Below are 14624 nucleotides of genomic sequence, written 5' to 3'. Positions count from 1 at the left end.
TGCTGTGCTGGGAAAGCAAAATCAGTGGATCTATTTCTGAAGTAAATTGCAGTCAGTAAGAATACAAATACGGGCCAAATTTTGCCAATCAATATTCATATACTGTTCCCCAAATTGAATACAGTACATGATACAGTATGGTGAAGCTGTTTGGGTGTTAAGAGGAACATACGCCCTTACATTAGGATCTATAAGGGCACATCCTGCCAAGAAGGACCAGTGTGTTTTGGAGAGCAGAGTGAAGCGTAGAGGGACAGAGCCCTGCAGCTTTTGGTAGCTGGTATTTGGGCCAGAAGGAATGGATGATGTGTAAATCCGTTAATATTTGGTGTATTTCTGGCTGTCTCAGTTCCTGTACCAGTCCTAATTGGTACCCAGTGTAATAGCTGCTCCCCCCAGCCTCATGACCGTGTTTTTTCTGTACTCGCGAATGGAGGCAGGCATCCTCTGTACATTTATAGGAAATTCTGAATTCTACCAGTTCTGTACAGAGATTCAAAACAAATAATTTCCTTTGCCTGTGGAAATTAAATTATTTTAAGTCAGAGTTGTTAAAAATATTCTAGGGTACTTTGCCAAAAGGTGACTCTTCGATTTAAGGAGCTTTCCTTCACAGGGAGAAAAAATTGCGGGGTATAGTAACATGGATGAAATTCCTTCATTTGGCTAGTTTTCGTGTGTGTGTGTTTTTTTTTTCTTTCATTGACGTAAGTTCAGCCATTAAACCAATATCAACTGTTTCTCAGGAAAAAACTAACGAGTAATTTAGATATTACAAAGTTGGCACTGAATTAAAAGCAGGCTTCTGGCAACTTGTGCTGTGCAACAGCGCTGCACTGCCACGGTAGCCTTTAACTGTGCCTCTAAGACCTCAGGGATGTGATTCGCAAGGAAGAGTGGTAGGAACAACCCTGACAGGGGCTGAATTGCATTCAGAGTGGTGGGTTTGCTGGTCCCGTGCTGGGTGAGCTGGCAGGAGCGGAGCAGCAGGCAGGGGCATCCAAGGCTGCAGCAGGGCGAGCATGAGACCTCCCAGCACTTCTGCAGCCTTCACAGTGCTTGGCTCCATTGTAAGCAGATAATGAGTTGTGTAATTTGGTACTGAAACGATCAGGGGGTGTTTTACTGCCTTGGGTAGCCAGAGATAAAGGGAGGTAAAAGAATGTTAAAAGTGACCTCAGAAAGTGAAGTGTTCCCTCTGCCTCTTTCAAAGCTCATAGAGAAATCCTAAATTAAACGTTATGATTTTGAAAGGTGTGTGTGAGCAAATATGTGTTTTGTCAAAGGGACGGAGATCCTTTTATTTCCCGCTTTGCCTGCCCTAGTTTTACGCACTGTCACTGCCTGTCACTCGTTTTGTGTGCTGCCCGGGGTCAAGCCAGCTGCCCAGTGACTGCCAAAACGCCAAGAGGCTGTGCTCCTTGCCCTGCTGGTGGTAGTACTGGTAGGGCTGTCACTGCCAGAGAGACCCTGCTGGTAAAATCTGGTTAAATTAGCAGAAAATACTTCTTATTCCATCTTCACAGGGCTTTTTTCACTGCTGAGTAGCTGAGCTGGATATTTTTTTCTTTCAAAACTTTTTCTGCTGTGCTCTTCTTGCCCTTCATGCGACTTCTTCCAGGCTTCTTTTCTGCTTGTCCCAGAAGGATTGCTCACCACAAAATGGGGGTCATGAGCTCCATCCTACTTATACTTCTGACACTGAAAACCAACATGAAAAGGCCCTTTCATCAAGAGGGCAATGTGTGACACTTGTTACTGTCTGAGGAGCCCCAAAGGTGCATCCCAGCTCAGGAAAGATGCTGTGCTGGGGTAAGGCAGAGGAGAGAATGGGCTGTGAGCTCTGGAGCTCTGAATGATGCAGTGATCCTGATCCAGAAAGCTTCATGTGCCAAGAGATTTCCAGTACTCATCTAGCTCAGTACTATAATACAGAAAAGTGTGTGTATTTGGTTGCTTTCATCTTCTCTTTATTCCTATCATAGTATGCTAAGTATATCATGAACTATTGCAACTAATTTCAACAGGATTATTAGTGCTGGAGATGATCCTGGAGCCATAACAGAGTACTTCCAACAATGGAACTAATTAACCCCCACATAAAAGAGAATAACATCTTTTGAAATATGAAAACACAAACAATTGTAATGCATAATTCTGTCTTCCAGTGTGCACAGTTTGTATATTATAATAAACATCTCACTGCTTTTCTGCTAGTGAGATGACGAGTAAGTGAAAACATCAGTTGTGGCTTTATGATCTTTATAAATATGTAAATATAATACAGACAAGTACTTTACCGTTGAGACTACAACTATAATCATACCCGTGTGTACATATTAAACTTCTGCAAATCCAGAGTAGAGTCTTTAAAATGATTTGATGCCATTTAATCCACTGCCATCCGATCAGTTTGCCTGGTAGGGCAGCTGCCGTGGGGCTTTTCCCACTTCAGATTTCCGAGCAGAAGCTGGAGGCTAGTGCTCGTCTCCCAGACACCTCCCAGCACCAACTGCACCACACAAAATACTTTGGAAGAGATGCCTGAATAGTGTCTAGCTGCTTCTCACCATCCCTTTTGGGCTTGTTGTTGCTGTAAATAATGAGGCTGGATGGGGCTGCTCTCTGAGAGGCAGCTGCAGGTTTTGTAACGAAGTTTTCTTTGGTTTTGTGTGACGAGCAGATTAAGAGCAGGAGAGCATCTGTCCCACCTTGGGTCATAGTGCACCAGTCTAACCCCAGCTGTGGTCTCTTTCACTCAGCTGAACTATTCACAGTAAAGAATTTGTATTTTGCTGTGCTGGTTTTAACATTTATTTCCCAATTTCATTTAAAGATGTTGTAGAGTTGTGGTGAGCGTAACTTCCAGATTTGTAGCATCGCAGTGAAGGGCTTCAGGAGGGACTCTGAGTTTAAGGGAAACTTGCCACCAAACACGAGGCACAACTTGCTCAGCCTATGGAGTATCCGAGAGAAATGTGAATTTTGGGGTGACACCAGGAAAATGCCTCTGATAATCTGTCAGGCACTGAGTCACTAAACTGGCAGATGCAGCGTGCGAATAGAAAACAAAATGCACATTTAAAAATGAAGATAAATAGCTATGTGCAGCCAGCACACGGAGGTGTACAGTGGGTCCTTCTGTTGTATAAACCAAGAGCTCATATTCTTCTTAAAAGACTTCTTTGAAATAAGAGTGAATGAAATTAAGGTAAAATGACAGCCCCCAGCGATCTTTAAATATTTGTGTTGTCTGTGTTTGTAGTGTACCCCTCTTGACTAAGCTGCTTATGTTTGTGTTTCTCTCTAGACGTTAAAATAACTTGAGAATATTTTCTTTGAAGTTTGGTGGTGAGGAAATACAGCATAAGGGAGAAGCAGAGCTGTCAGCCAAGCATGGGACTACCCACTTGCATCATCCTTTATTTGCTTAAGGTGATATCAAATATTCAGAAATTCAGGCTGAGGGGAGGTGCAAGGTTTCATAACTGATAAGACAGTACTTTGCCTGCAGTTGTGTCTGCAGAAGAATTTTTAGCGGTTGCCAGGACTGGTTTGGATAGGTAGAGCTGGTAATGTTGGGTGCGCTTGTGCAGACAGGTCCTTGAGTGAGGGGAAAAAAAAAAAAAAAAATTGCTGTTAAGGCTTAACTGCAGCAGTTATTTCCGAATTGCTAATACCAGTGGAGATGAGCTGGGAATGGAGGGAAGCATTAAAAATGTTTGTGCAAACAAGACCTGGGGCTGTGAGTGAAAGAGAGCTTGTCAGAAGCTGGGAAATGGAGCAAAGTAAATACCAGGAAATGTGGTGGGTCCCCTGAGACTGCATCAGCCACAAGTCCTGAGCGCCTGCTGAAGGTGTGTTTTGGTTGGAGCTGTGCAACTCGTATCGCTTCGATGTTTCTCTATTAATCTTTTTCCAAGTTATTACATTTGAAATGTGAAAAATCCTCTGCTCATTGTCTGGATTATTTCTGGAAGGAAATCCTTCAGAAGCCAGTTAGTAAGCTGAGGAGAACAGATAACACAGTGCTGGCAACAGCTGTACCTTTGACATAAGAATGGAAGCACATCTGCCACTGCTTGATCCTATCTGGCTGATTTTCCTCCTTGCCTCTACAGTGCATGCATGTGCCACCGGCCCTGTGGAGAGAGCGCACACAACTGAATCACAGCATCAGTGCTGTGGAAACCTTCTCATAAACACAATTTATTACTCTTTAAAAAGTAAAAGTTAAAAATCCATGCTAGCGGATTTCTTGCTACACCAGCAAACGGGGAGACTTCTGACTGGGCTGTTTTTCCCTTTTTATAACCTCTCCATAAAATTTCTTGGAAAAGTTCTGTTTCAGGTCACAGTCCTTGATTTTAGTAGAGCTTTTGAAGAATCTGTAACAAGTTTTTGGAGAAAATAATCCATGACTGTAATTAGGTGAAAACTGACGGAAAAAAATCAAGATTTTTAGCGAGATCATCAACACAGGCACAACATCGTAGGGTTTGCAGAAGCTTTCCCTTACCTTTTTGGTTTCATTAGATATACGGAGCAAAACCTTGGGGAAATGTGAGTTTTTACCTCATAAAACCTTTCATACTTGCTCACCAAAACTCAGGGAGCATGGTAGTGCTCACCTTGGGTGCAGGCTTTGCAGTGTGCTGCTTTTTTCCTCCAGAAGCAATGCTGAGGGGGTTGGTGCCTGGGGGTGAGCTGAGCACATGTTCTGTCCCCTTGAGCTTTCCTCAGCTTCATCCCAGAAGGACCTTGCTTGATTTGTTACAAGAAGCTCTGCCTCCTCTGCATTATATTAGGGACTTCTGTCAAGAATTGCAATTAATGCAGCACTCGTTAGCTGTTGGTTGACTAATATGAGACTTTTACTCCCTCTTATTATTATTTTTTTAAGTTCAGCTACTGAAAGTAATAAAGGATGATTTCTATAAGCTGTGCTTTATGAAGCTCTGAGGATTGCTTGTCCAATGAAGCAGCTGCATCAATTATTTGTTCCCTTCTACCCCCTGCTGTAGTGCCAGAGGTATATAATACTTGGAAATCCCCACTCTGAGAGTTAACGTATCAGACGTGCTAATCAAGTCATGCCAGATGGAGTTTATAAATAAACTACACTGCATTGTGTATTCTTAAAATTTAAGCATCAAACATAATTCAATGTAATATTTTCCTAGCTCAAAAAATATAAATAAATAAATAAATGACAATGAAGCAAACAACAACAGCAACCAAAACACATATTGCTCCTTCCTTGATTCTGGATTGTGGGGTTGCATCCAATGGCAACACAGTTGTTAGATGGAAAACAAGGAATTGTGTAAAAGACTGTCAGCCACTAAAAACTAAATGACATCCAAAGCTGGTTCTCCCTGAGGAGTGAACAAAATGATCTTACGAGCCCCAGATAACCTCCACCTACCTTTATTTTCTAACAGCAAAATAAGCAATGAGCCATCTCTGAGGATGCAGAAGGGTTTTTATTTTACATTGTCTCATGGCTACCGCATATGTTCAGTTAGGTTAGCATGTTGTTCCTAAGTGTTGCCAGGCCTGATTGCCCATATCAGACTGTCATCTAACTGTGACTGCTTTTGTGTGCTTTAGAAGATGCCAAGTAGATCCTGTCCTCTCCCAAGAACAATGTACCTGTTCTTGGTCATTCCTCGTGCCAAGGGACACAAGGCAGTAGTAAACTACGTCATTGCTGACTGCTCGTTGGGGTGTGTAGGTTACTAATCAGAACAGAGGCATTTTTAAGGATTCCACTTGGCCATGGACTCGTCATTCTTCCTGTGTCATACTGCTCATGTCCTACGTCCCTGCTCCAGGCTGCTGGCTTCTCCTTCCCAGACATCATTTCAGCCCTGTCTTTAAGTAGCATTGGTCATCTTTTCTTTGTCTGACTCATTCAGTTTCTGCATCTTTAACTACTCCTACCTTTTTGCAAGTGCTGTTGTGACACATAAGCACTAGTACAATTTGGGATCCTGGGACAAGGCATTTCTGACCTCTGCACAGGGGCCTTCAGGCTGAAGAGAATCACAGGAGGATGTTGTGAGGCAGCTTCAAGGATGCAGACAAGGATGTGTGCTTAAATGCTTCATGTAGGCATTCGGTTATACTCTGCACAAAGGCTAGATGCTTTATTAAATCCTCAAAAGCATGAATGTGATATAACTATGTATTTTTTGTTGTACCTAACTGTAGATAATGCAGCCTTCTCCCCTACCGTATTTGTAGTCACCAGGAAAAAAAAAAAAAAAAAAAAAAAAAAAAGATCTCCACTGTGTTCTCCTCCAATCTCTGATAGGTTAGAAATCTTTTTTCTCATGTGAAAATAACACACAAGCATATTTGTCTGTACATTTTATTAAGCATTGCATGAAATTCCTGGGTAACAATTTGTTCCAGAGCAGAGGGTCTGAAAAGCCTCGCTGTAGCTTTGCTTCATGAAACAGCTGCTGGTGCTCTGAGCCGGGTGGGTGGATGTGTGTGCTGTGCCGAAAAGGAAGAGAAATTCTAGTCAGATGTCAAAGCAAAAATAGGAGATTTTAGAGATTTAGACTGGGTGGAGGAGGTGGGAAACCAACTCTGCAGAGATGTTAATTACCTCAGGAAGAAAAAGAGCACAATGGAGTAGGTGTAGCAGGAGATTTGCTTAATAGAATTCACATCACTGTGAACCCACTTTTGTTGCATTTAGACAGGTTCTTGGTGAGGACTTTACAACAGAAATATTTTAATAGAGGAAAAACAGTTATTAGTCTTTTTATCTGGAGGGGAAGGTATTTTTACATCTCTTTTCATCAAAGAGGCCAAAAGCTACTTCCACATCCAAGTCATGTATGTTTTTTGTTTGATTTGTTGCCTTCTGGGGTTAAAAATGGATTATGCTGGGGATGGAAGGTGGATCTCTAGGGGAAAAAAAAATATCTAAACGCAGCTGTAGAAATGGCCCTTTTCCATGCAGAGCAAGCAGCAGCAGCAGCACGTGAGAGGTGTTACTCACAAAATGTGAATCTCCTCTCTGTAGAGGGAGCTTGGGCTGAAAAGGAAATGCTTTGGACTGCAGCAAGTCCTCTTTGGCTTCTGAGGAGCCCTGGCATCCTTCTGCTCGCATGGTGTGTGGGGATCACTGAACTTCCCCTTCCACTCCTGCCCCCTTAGCACTGCACAGTTATGGAAGCTTGAAAGCCATGGGTGGGTGAAATACTTGCATCCTGGTTAACCGGGTAGAACAGAAATTCTTGAAAAGCAGCAGCTGGCCTGGCTTGCCAGCACTGTGGGGGTACAGTGCTCAGTGGCTGGAGCAAGAGCCTGGCGAGGCTGGCAGTGGATATCCTGGCAGCTCCAGGCCCCCCAGTAATGTCCAAGTGATGCAGTGGAGCAGGAGGAACAGAAACACTGAGAATTTCAGTGGTCTTTTTAACATGCTTATGATTGCTTCCAATCTACTTAAGATGCTGCTTTCTGTTTTCCCATGCTTTTTTTTTTTTTTTTTTTTTTTAAAAGACCTTCTACAAAGACTTAGCAAATAGGGTGGGGAGAGACATTTCATCATATCTGCTGGCCCTGATTTGTAAAACAACCATACTTAATCCTCCTGCATTACAGGTTCACTGTTTTGGCCAAAGGCTGTTCTTTCTTCCATCCCAAGTTCTTGCTATGAGTGTGTCTTTGTGCCTCTCCTGATCCCTTCTGGTAAACACACTGAGCTGGGGACGCTATTTTCCTTTTAGTGGAGCTGTCTCAATTAACAGTGCGTATGTATGTGCTAGCTTTGTGGGACTGGAGATGATCTGACATCACGGGGTCACAGCTAAGCACTTTACGTATGCAATCCAATGTGCAGGTGCTGCTACAGACTGCAGGTTACTTTTATTTATTTTTTAATTTGGAAGGAGACAAAGAGCTCTAAACGCCACACAGGTTAGCACCTTCCTCATGGTGTGATTTCACTCGTGTGTAATGCGCAGTTTCTGCCTCCATAGGCCAGTAATACATTGGTGAAAAGGCATTGCATGTAAGTCTGTTGGCAGAGATACAAAGCACGGTCGATAGCGAAGGATAGTGCAAATCATGGAAATGTAGGTGGATACGTTCTACAAAGGAGTTGCTAAATGTTTGGGATAGAGGGAGAATTTCTCAGCAAATCCACCCTGTCTCGTCTTCAAATCCGGGGTCAGGAGCACTTCTGATTCCTGTCAACTTGGTGAGCTGGAAGAACCTGCTGAGCCTGTGATCGCTGTAGCCAGAGGACTGGCAGCTTCCTTCCCTCTTAATTCTGTTTTTAGACTGAGATACATCTTTACTGAAGATTAGCAACCTGGTGGGTTGGGGAAATTAAATTTCACAAGGGCTGCAAACTGGAAAGCATATATTGAGAGGTGTGAAAATGAAATGGGGAGGTTTTAATGTAGTGACTTCTTAATGAGTAGATACTATGGTCTTGAGCCTCAGGGCTTTTCTGGAGGTGAGGTTACTTCAGAATAACTGGTGATGTGATTTTAAAGGGGAAATTCCAGAATAATTCCTAACCTGGCACTGTTACCCCAGAATAATCAGTGTGGTGTTGTGACACAGAGTTTAGGAAGGGACCCTTTAATTACTCGCGGCTTCCCCTAAAATAAAAGGCGGCTGTGTACACCGCTCATAGGGTATGAGCGGTGTGAGCTGCCAATAACAATTTTTCTTCTGCACAGGTCATCGTGTGACCTCTCTGCTTGATTTATTTGGCAGTTTCTCTCTGTGGGAAGGCAGCAAGATGGGTCTGTTACAGCCTCTGAGGGTTCTGCTCTCCGCCAGCTTATTTGCATGGCTGTTATCTGATGAATATGCCCGGTGTGTTCCTAAACGTCTGGAGTCATTGCTGGTTGATGTAGCACTACCTTGTACTGTGAAAATTCTTCAGTGTCATCTTCAAATAAAAATTTAGATCTGTCAGGATTGTTTTTCTCCCAAAGGAAGTGAAATTAGTATAAGATTTTATTTGGCTCGTGCAGACATATCAGGAGTGTTTGCCATCTGATACGCTGGCATCTAGATGAGAGCATAGGCAGATTTTTTTTAACCACATGTAGACAACGCAGTCAGTGTGATGAATGAGTTTATTATTCTGTGAGGTGCTTATTATATTATGCTCCCCTTTGCCTTTGTCTGTAGGGAGAACTCTTTAACCACTTCAGGGACTGCACTGCAGTTGATTAGAGAGCTGCTTGGCTTTTGCATCCATTGCCCTGGATGAAAGTCCACAAGTTCATGCAGTTTTCTGATACAGCTGGAATTCTGTTGTGTGTTACAGGAATGAGGACCAACCACAAAACTGTCTCATAAGAGCACATTTGAACTGATGAGTGGATTATGGTAATGGATTGCAGGTAGGGGTGGACAGGAGCCTGGGGGCTTCTGCCAGGAACAGCTTTCAGACAGTGCACTTGCCCTCCTCTGCTATTCCTCTCAGCTCCTTCTTCCTTTGAAAGTCAAAAACTCTGGCCCATCCTTCCGTCAAAAAAGGAGACTTTACTGCTGTTGTTGAGCACCCTTGGTGCGATGGTCACAGACACCTCCCTACCTCCTCCCCAGACTGGAAACGTTGTCTTGGGTATAGGGAGGAGTGGTCAGGAGCATTTTCTTTCAGATTTCATGTAGCTAGGGTTGAGCCAGCTGTGGGGCAGGGGACAGGCTGCAATACCTGGCAGGATCACAAGCAACCCTTTTTCTTTGAAATACCAACACTGGTTGCCACCTTTCTTTCTTCTTAGCCCAACCATGGTGATTGCTTGCTAGCAAACGTAGCTTCTGCTCTTGAGAGATTAGCAGGTTTACAGGTGAGGAACTGAGTCCAATGTGACAGCATCTTCCTGCAAGGGTGACGGGGTGAGGACGGGGAGGAGGACCAGGTGGCCAAGTATAGTGTCCCCCTTCTCTGGACCGTTCCCGTGCAGCTCTGAGTTAATCTCCTTAAACTTTTCCTTAGGTTTTCACTTGTCTGCAGGAGCACAGGATGTCTGGAGTGCCTGACTGACAGAGAGGGTTTGAAAAAAAGGTAGAGCTGGCTTCCAAGCAGTTTTGCTAATTGCAGCTTATTATAAATTTAACAGATGAACTGTCAGTTTCTTGAAGGTGTGTGATCACCACAACCTTTTCCTGGATTCTGTGCTGGCTATAGAAAAAAATTAACCTCTAAGGTGCTACGCTAATGTGCTTCATCTCTGTGCTCAATAAGATGTTTTCCCATTTACAATTTGCAGGCTTCTTTATTCTTCTTATCACTTCTTTGATAATATTGGACTGTGGTCTAAGTGATCTCTTTGGTGTGTTTTTTTCTATTTGAATTTACTAAATTATTATTTTAGGAGGTATGGAAGGATGATGCTGTTCTCAGAGGCTGCTTCTCATGGAGGACACTCTTGCCTTTCAGTAAGAGGGGTTATTTTATTACTTTTTTTTCCCAAAGATGGCTAATTTGATAGGCACAGAAGGACTGAAATAATACCTTTTATCACTTGAATTTTCTGGGTATTTTAGAGCTTCTAAAATAAATTCAGTAACTCAAGAAACCAAGCATGTTTAAGTAGTTCACCTCTCTGACGTTAGATTTTTGAGTATACATATTGCACTTTGTTTAAAGTTTAGGGAAAACATCCTGATTTTTCTGGGTTGGTGGTAGCTTTCCCTCCCTTTCTTGTGACTAATTGTATCATACAGTCCTCCTATCATCATCCTCCCTTTGAATTGTCAAAACCATACATAAAGTCTTTGACAGCTTTGATTTTCTTTTAATTTAAATCTCTGCAATTGCGCTTAGATTTTATATTGGCTGCATTTCTCCTGTGTGACTCAGCTAGAACAGAGCACATCTGGGCAGCTTTCTTTATGCCTCTACCTATGAGACAGCCACCCAAAAACAGGTTTTGTCTCCAAAAGCTCATTTCTATACAGTATGTGTCAACCAGCGCTGGTTGAAGTATCACCTCTCTCCCTTCTCATTCTGATTCTTCCCATGAAAAAAACAAAACAAAAAAAACACCACCCTACTACTTCAGGAGCATCAGCCACCTGGCCCTGCTCTGCTTTGATCCTCGTGGTGAAGCTTTCAGCGACAATGTTTTCACAGTGCTTTTGAACTTGGTCTGAAGCGACTCATTTTGCATGAAAGGCATTACCTGTGCTCGTGGCAGGATGTTTGTGGGAAAGCGATGGTGCAAAGCAGGGGGAACCACTGAAGGTGAGCAAGTTCTAAGGGAGAAAATAAAAGCATCTGCACAGGGGTCAGAGTTAAGGAGAGGATGGAGGCAAGGAATGCTCTTTCTCTGATAAATTTAATTCACACTTTTTGCTAAATGTAAGAGACAGCTTAAGAAAAAAAAAACTGCTCAGAATACATAGTAAATGATGTTGCCAGGATACTTCCTGATCATGTTAATTAAACTGTCCCACAGTTTTGGCTTAATTACTGCATAATTTGCATATTGGAAATGATGGTGCGCGGTACCAAAGAAAGCTTGTGTTCTGCTAGGAGGAAGAACATTGCACAGGAATTCATTTCCAAGGGAAGGAGTCTCTAGACTCATCTAACGATGTATCTGGAAAATAAAGTTAAGATTTTTGTTAATGAATTGGCATATATCTCATTCCTTTTTGTACGATTACATTTTATGCTTTTTCTGCTCAGTTCCTGAGAGACCTTGTCCCAGTGGCCTCCCTCCTGTTGGCTATTTCTTTAATTACAAGATCCAGTGCTGCTTTCAAGGCTGCTGAACCAGATATTAGTTAACCTGGGTAAAAGTGACAGAATATTTATCTTGAAGACGCCCACATTTGAAACTGTATATGCATTGTTGGTGACGCACTTTACAACCCTCCCAAGTTAAGCTCATTGTTAAGCTATCAGTTTCTCCTTGTCTTGATTTTTTTTTCTGTTTCCCACATGTGTCTGGCATCCTACATGAGGCGGCCTGAGGCCAGATGGGGAAATGCAGAAATATCTCCAGTTCTGAGGCAGGCACTGCTGGTGGACACCAGGCTTGGTGCCTGGCCAGGCAGTGGCAGTGGCTATGTGCTTCCACACTGAGACTCCAGCTTTGAAATGCTGAAAAAAAGTGGATTTTGGATCTGCATTTCTGCCAGGGTGGTTTTATACCTCCTGCCCCTGCTATTGCTTTGTGTTCAGTGGTGTTCCTGCAGTGGTGTTAAACTGCAGGACCATGATGGTACTCTGGAAAAAGAAGACAAGAAAATAACCAAATTCTTACAAGTAAAACAATATATGAAACTGTTTGTTTGGGTAAAAATTCTTTGGAATGCAGCAATTTCCCAAGTCAGCCTGCTAATTGCTGTGAATGATGTTGTTGCTAGGATATACATTTCCGATGTGGCTTCTGCTTTTTAATCCTTTTTTGATCTGTTTCTAAACAGGTGATCATAAACAGCACAATCACACCCAACATGACCTTTACTAAAACATCACAGAAGTTCGGCCAGTGGGCGGACAGCAGAGCAAATACTGTGTTTGGTTTGGGCTTTCCCTCCGAGCAGCAGCTGACCAAGGTAATGGGGCGCGGGGAATTTCCACACAGGCTGTCTTGTTTGCTGAGAGTGAAGAATTGCATGCATCCATCCCACCTCTTCCAGACTGGATGTTTCTGCATGTCCTTTTCATTCATGGAAGTTGACTATTTCCTATATTTTTCTAGTGTCTGTATGTACAGAAGCAGGCTGTACAGAAGCAAACTTCGTGGTCAAAACCATAAATTAAATTGGATCACTGACAACAGTACTGCTGTGGTGATCTTGATCTCTTGCTCAGCATGGCTGAAAGCATTTGTGTTTCCAGATGTTTGCAGAAACAATCTGGCTCTGAAGGATTTTGTGCCATCTCCCTGGCCTATTTGCTCATTTCTGCAGATAGTGGCACTAAAAGCAAAGTGAACCACCTGCGTGTGGGCAGAGCTGGGGGATGAGCAGCCAGGGAGTTGGTCCCAAGTGTGGCTGCATCCCCCAGAGCTGCACCCAGACCTTGGTATGAACACAGTGCTGCTCTGGGGCAGGGACTGGCTGCAGCAGCAGGCTTGGAAAGCGTAGGGCTGCCTCTTGTAATGAATAACCAGCAGTTCAAAATACACTCTCTGTCATTAGATTAGTGGTCTTGCCAAGTGCTCATCAAATGGCTGAGATGTTTTTTTGTTCGTGCAACAAAAAAGCATTACTTATCTAGCACATAGCTGACACTTGAAGCATGGCTACTTGGCACCAGGTTTTAACAGTTAACTAAACATTGTGTCCTTGGGCATGGTACACAGTCTCTCATGCTGCTGTCCTCTTGCGTGCTTTGATTCAAAAGGAAGCCTGAGAACTAGAAGTTTCTTGTAGTGTCTAAAATAACAGAGGCAGGCCACTGGAATTGAAGGAAGACTTTTAATCAATTGAATTGCTACAGGATTTTATTATTCTAAAAATATCTTACCAAGTTCTTGCAATTTCCTTGCAAGTTCTTGCAAATAACTGGATGTTTTTTAATTTATTTTTTGCAAGTGTTTCTTAAATGCAAAGCATAGTTTACTTTACAAGTTATTTTATTTTTGGACTTGAGACGTCCATAAAGGTGGCATGGCAATAATCTGCTATCCTGGGATGCTAAGGCCAGCCTATCAATCACGTGCAAAACTTTATAAAAAAGGAGATGTTGGTGACAATTATGTTTTATGATTCTTAGACTTAATCAAATGTAGAGGGGTGCTCAGTTCACCTGTGGATATTCTTCATTCCCATGACAAAGAGGCATTTATAATAGCTAAATAAGCAGCATGGGAATATTGGAGGGTTAAAGTAGACGTAGGCCAATAGTTGGGTTTGAGTAACAGAGAAGCATGATACAATGATACAATCCAAATGAAAGAATTAACACTTTTGGATGTCCTTGCACCCTAATGAGAGATTTTGCCATATTCTCCAACACTGTCCAAAGACACACTGAGAATAAGTTTAATGCTGGTGTTAGAAATACCAGCCACGATACTGGCCAGTACAATGTGGGCAAACAGGAGCGGATCCAAAAAACATACTGTGTGGGCACAGGGGCCTCAGGAGCATCTGTGATCCCCTCCAGATCCATTTGCACATCTATTTGCACAGTGTGACCTGCTGAAGGACCCATTGCCAATACAACAGCCTTCTACTTGCAGGAAAAGCTTTCAAAACCAGCAGAAAGACTGTTTCTGGCCAGAATACTGAAGAGAGATGGCTTAAGGGGCACTTCTGAAAATGGCTTAAAATGATCTATTTAAAAAAAAAATCTGACAGTTGTCTGTCTGGAAAATGTTAGAAAATCTGGCTTATTACTGCCATGCAAAGCAATGGGACAAAGATATCCCTTATCATCGTGCTCCTCAGTTTAATTATTAAACCATTAGTACAGAAGATCAGAGATGGTGAAGGGATTAGAGAAGTATAAGTGTATTGGGAATAGTAAAATCAAGTTTCATTTTATTCTGATGTCATTACACTCATAAAAGATACAAATAAAAGCTTGCCAGCTTTACTGGAAATAACTGAAGCTTTTAGCTAGGAGTTAGGAGGACATGCTGAAGCTCCTCTAAACCAGAGATCAATATCCC

The 14624-nt window shown here is 42.6% G+C and overlaps 1 protein-coding gene across 1 annotated transcript in view; it reads left to right on the top strand.

Moving 5' to 3' along the window:
• The window catches only part of HOMER2 (homer scaffold protein 2), a 60402-nt gene that overhangs the window by 25028 nt on the left and 20750 nt on the right, over window positions 1-14624 (top strand). Inside the window, exon 3 of the mRNA XM_082769226.1 lies at window positions 12427-12558. Within this exon, the coding sequence (XP_082625352.1) occupies window positions 12427-12558 (132 nt within the window). The remainder of the gene's footprint in view (window positions 1-12426; window positions 12559-14624) is intronic.

The sequence above is a fragment of the Aythya marila genome (assembly GCF_965140915.1).
Source record: "Aythya marila genome assembly, chromosome: 11".
Classification (NCBI taxonomy): Eukaryota; Metazoa; Chordata; class Aves; order Anseriformes; family Anatidae; genus Aythya; species Aythya marila.
Note: the sequence above shows the minus strand (reverse complement) of the source record. Positions and strands in the feature narration are given on the sequence as shown.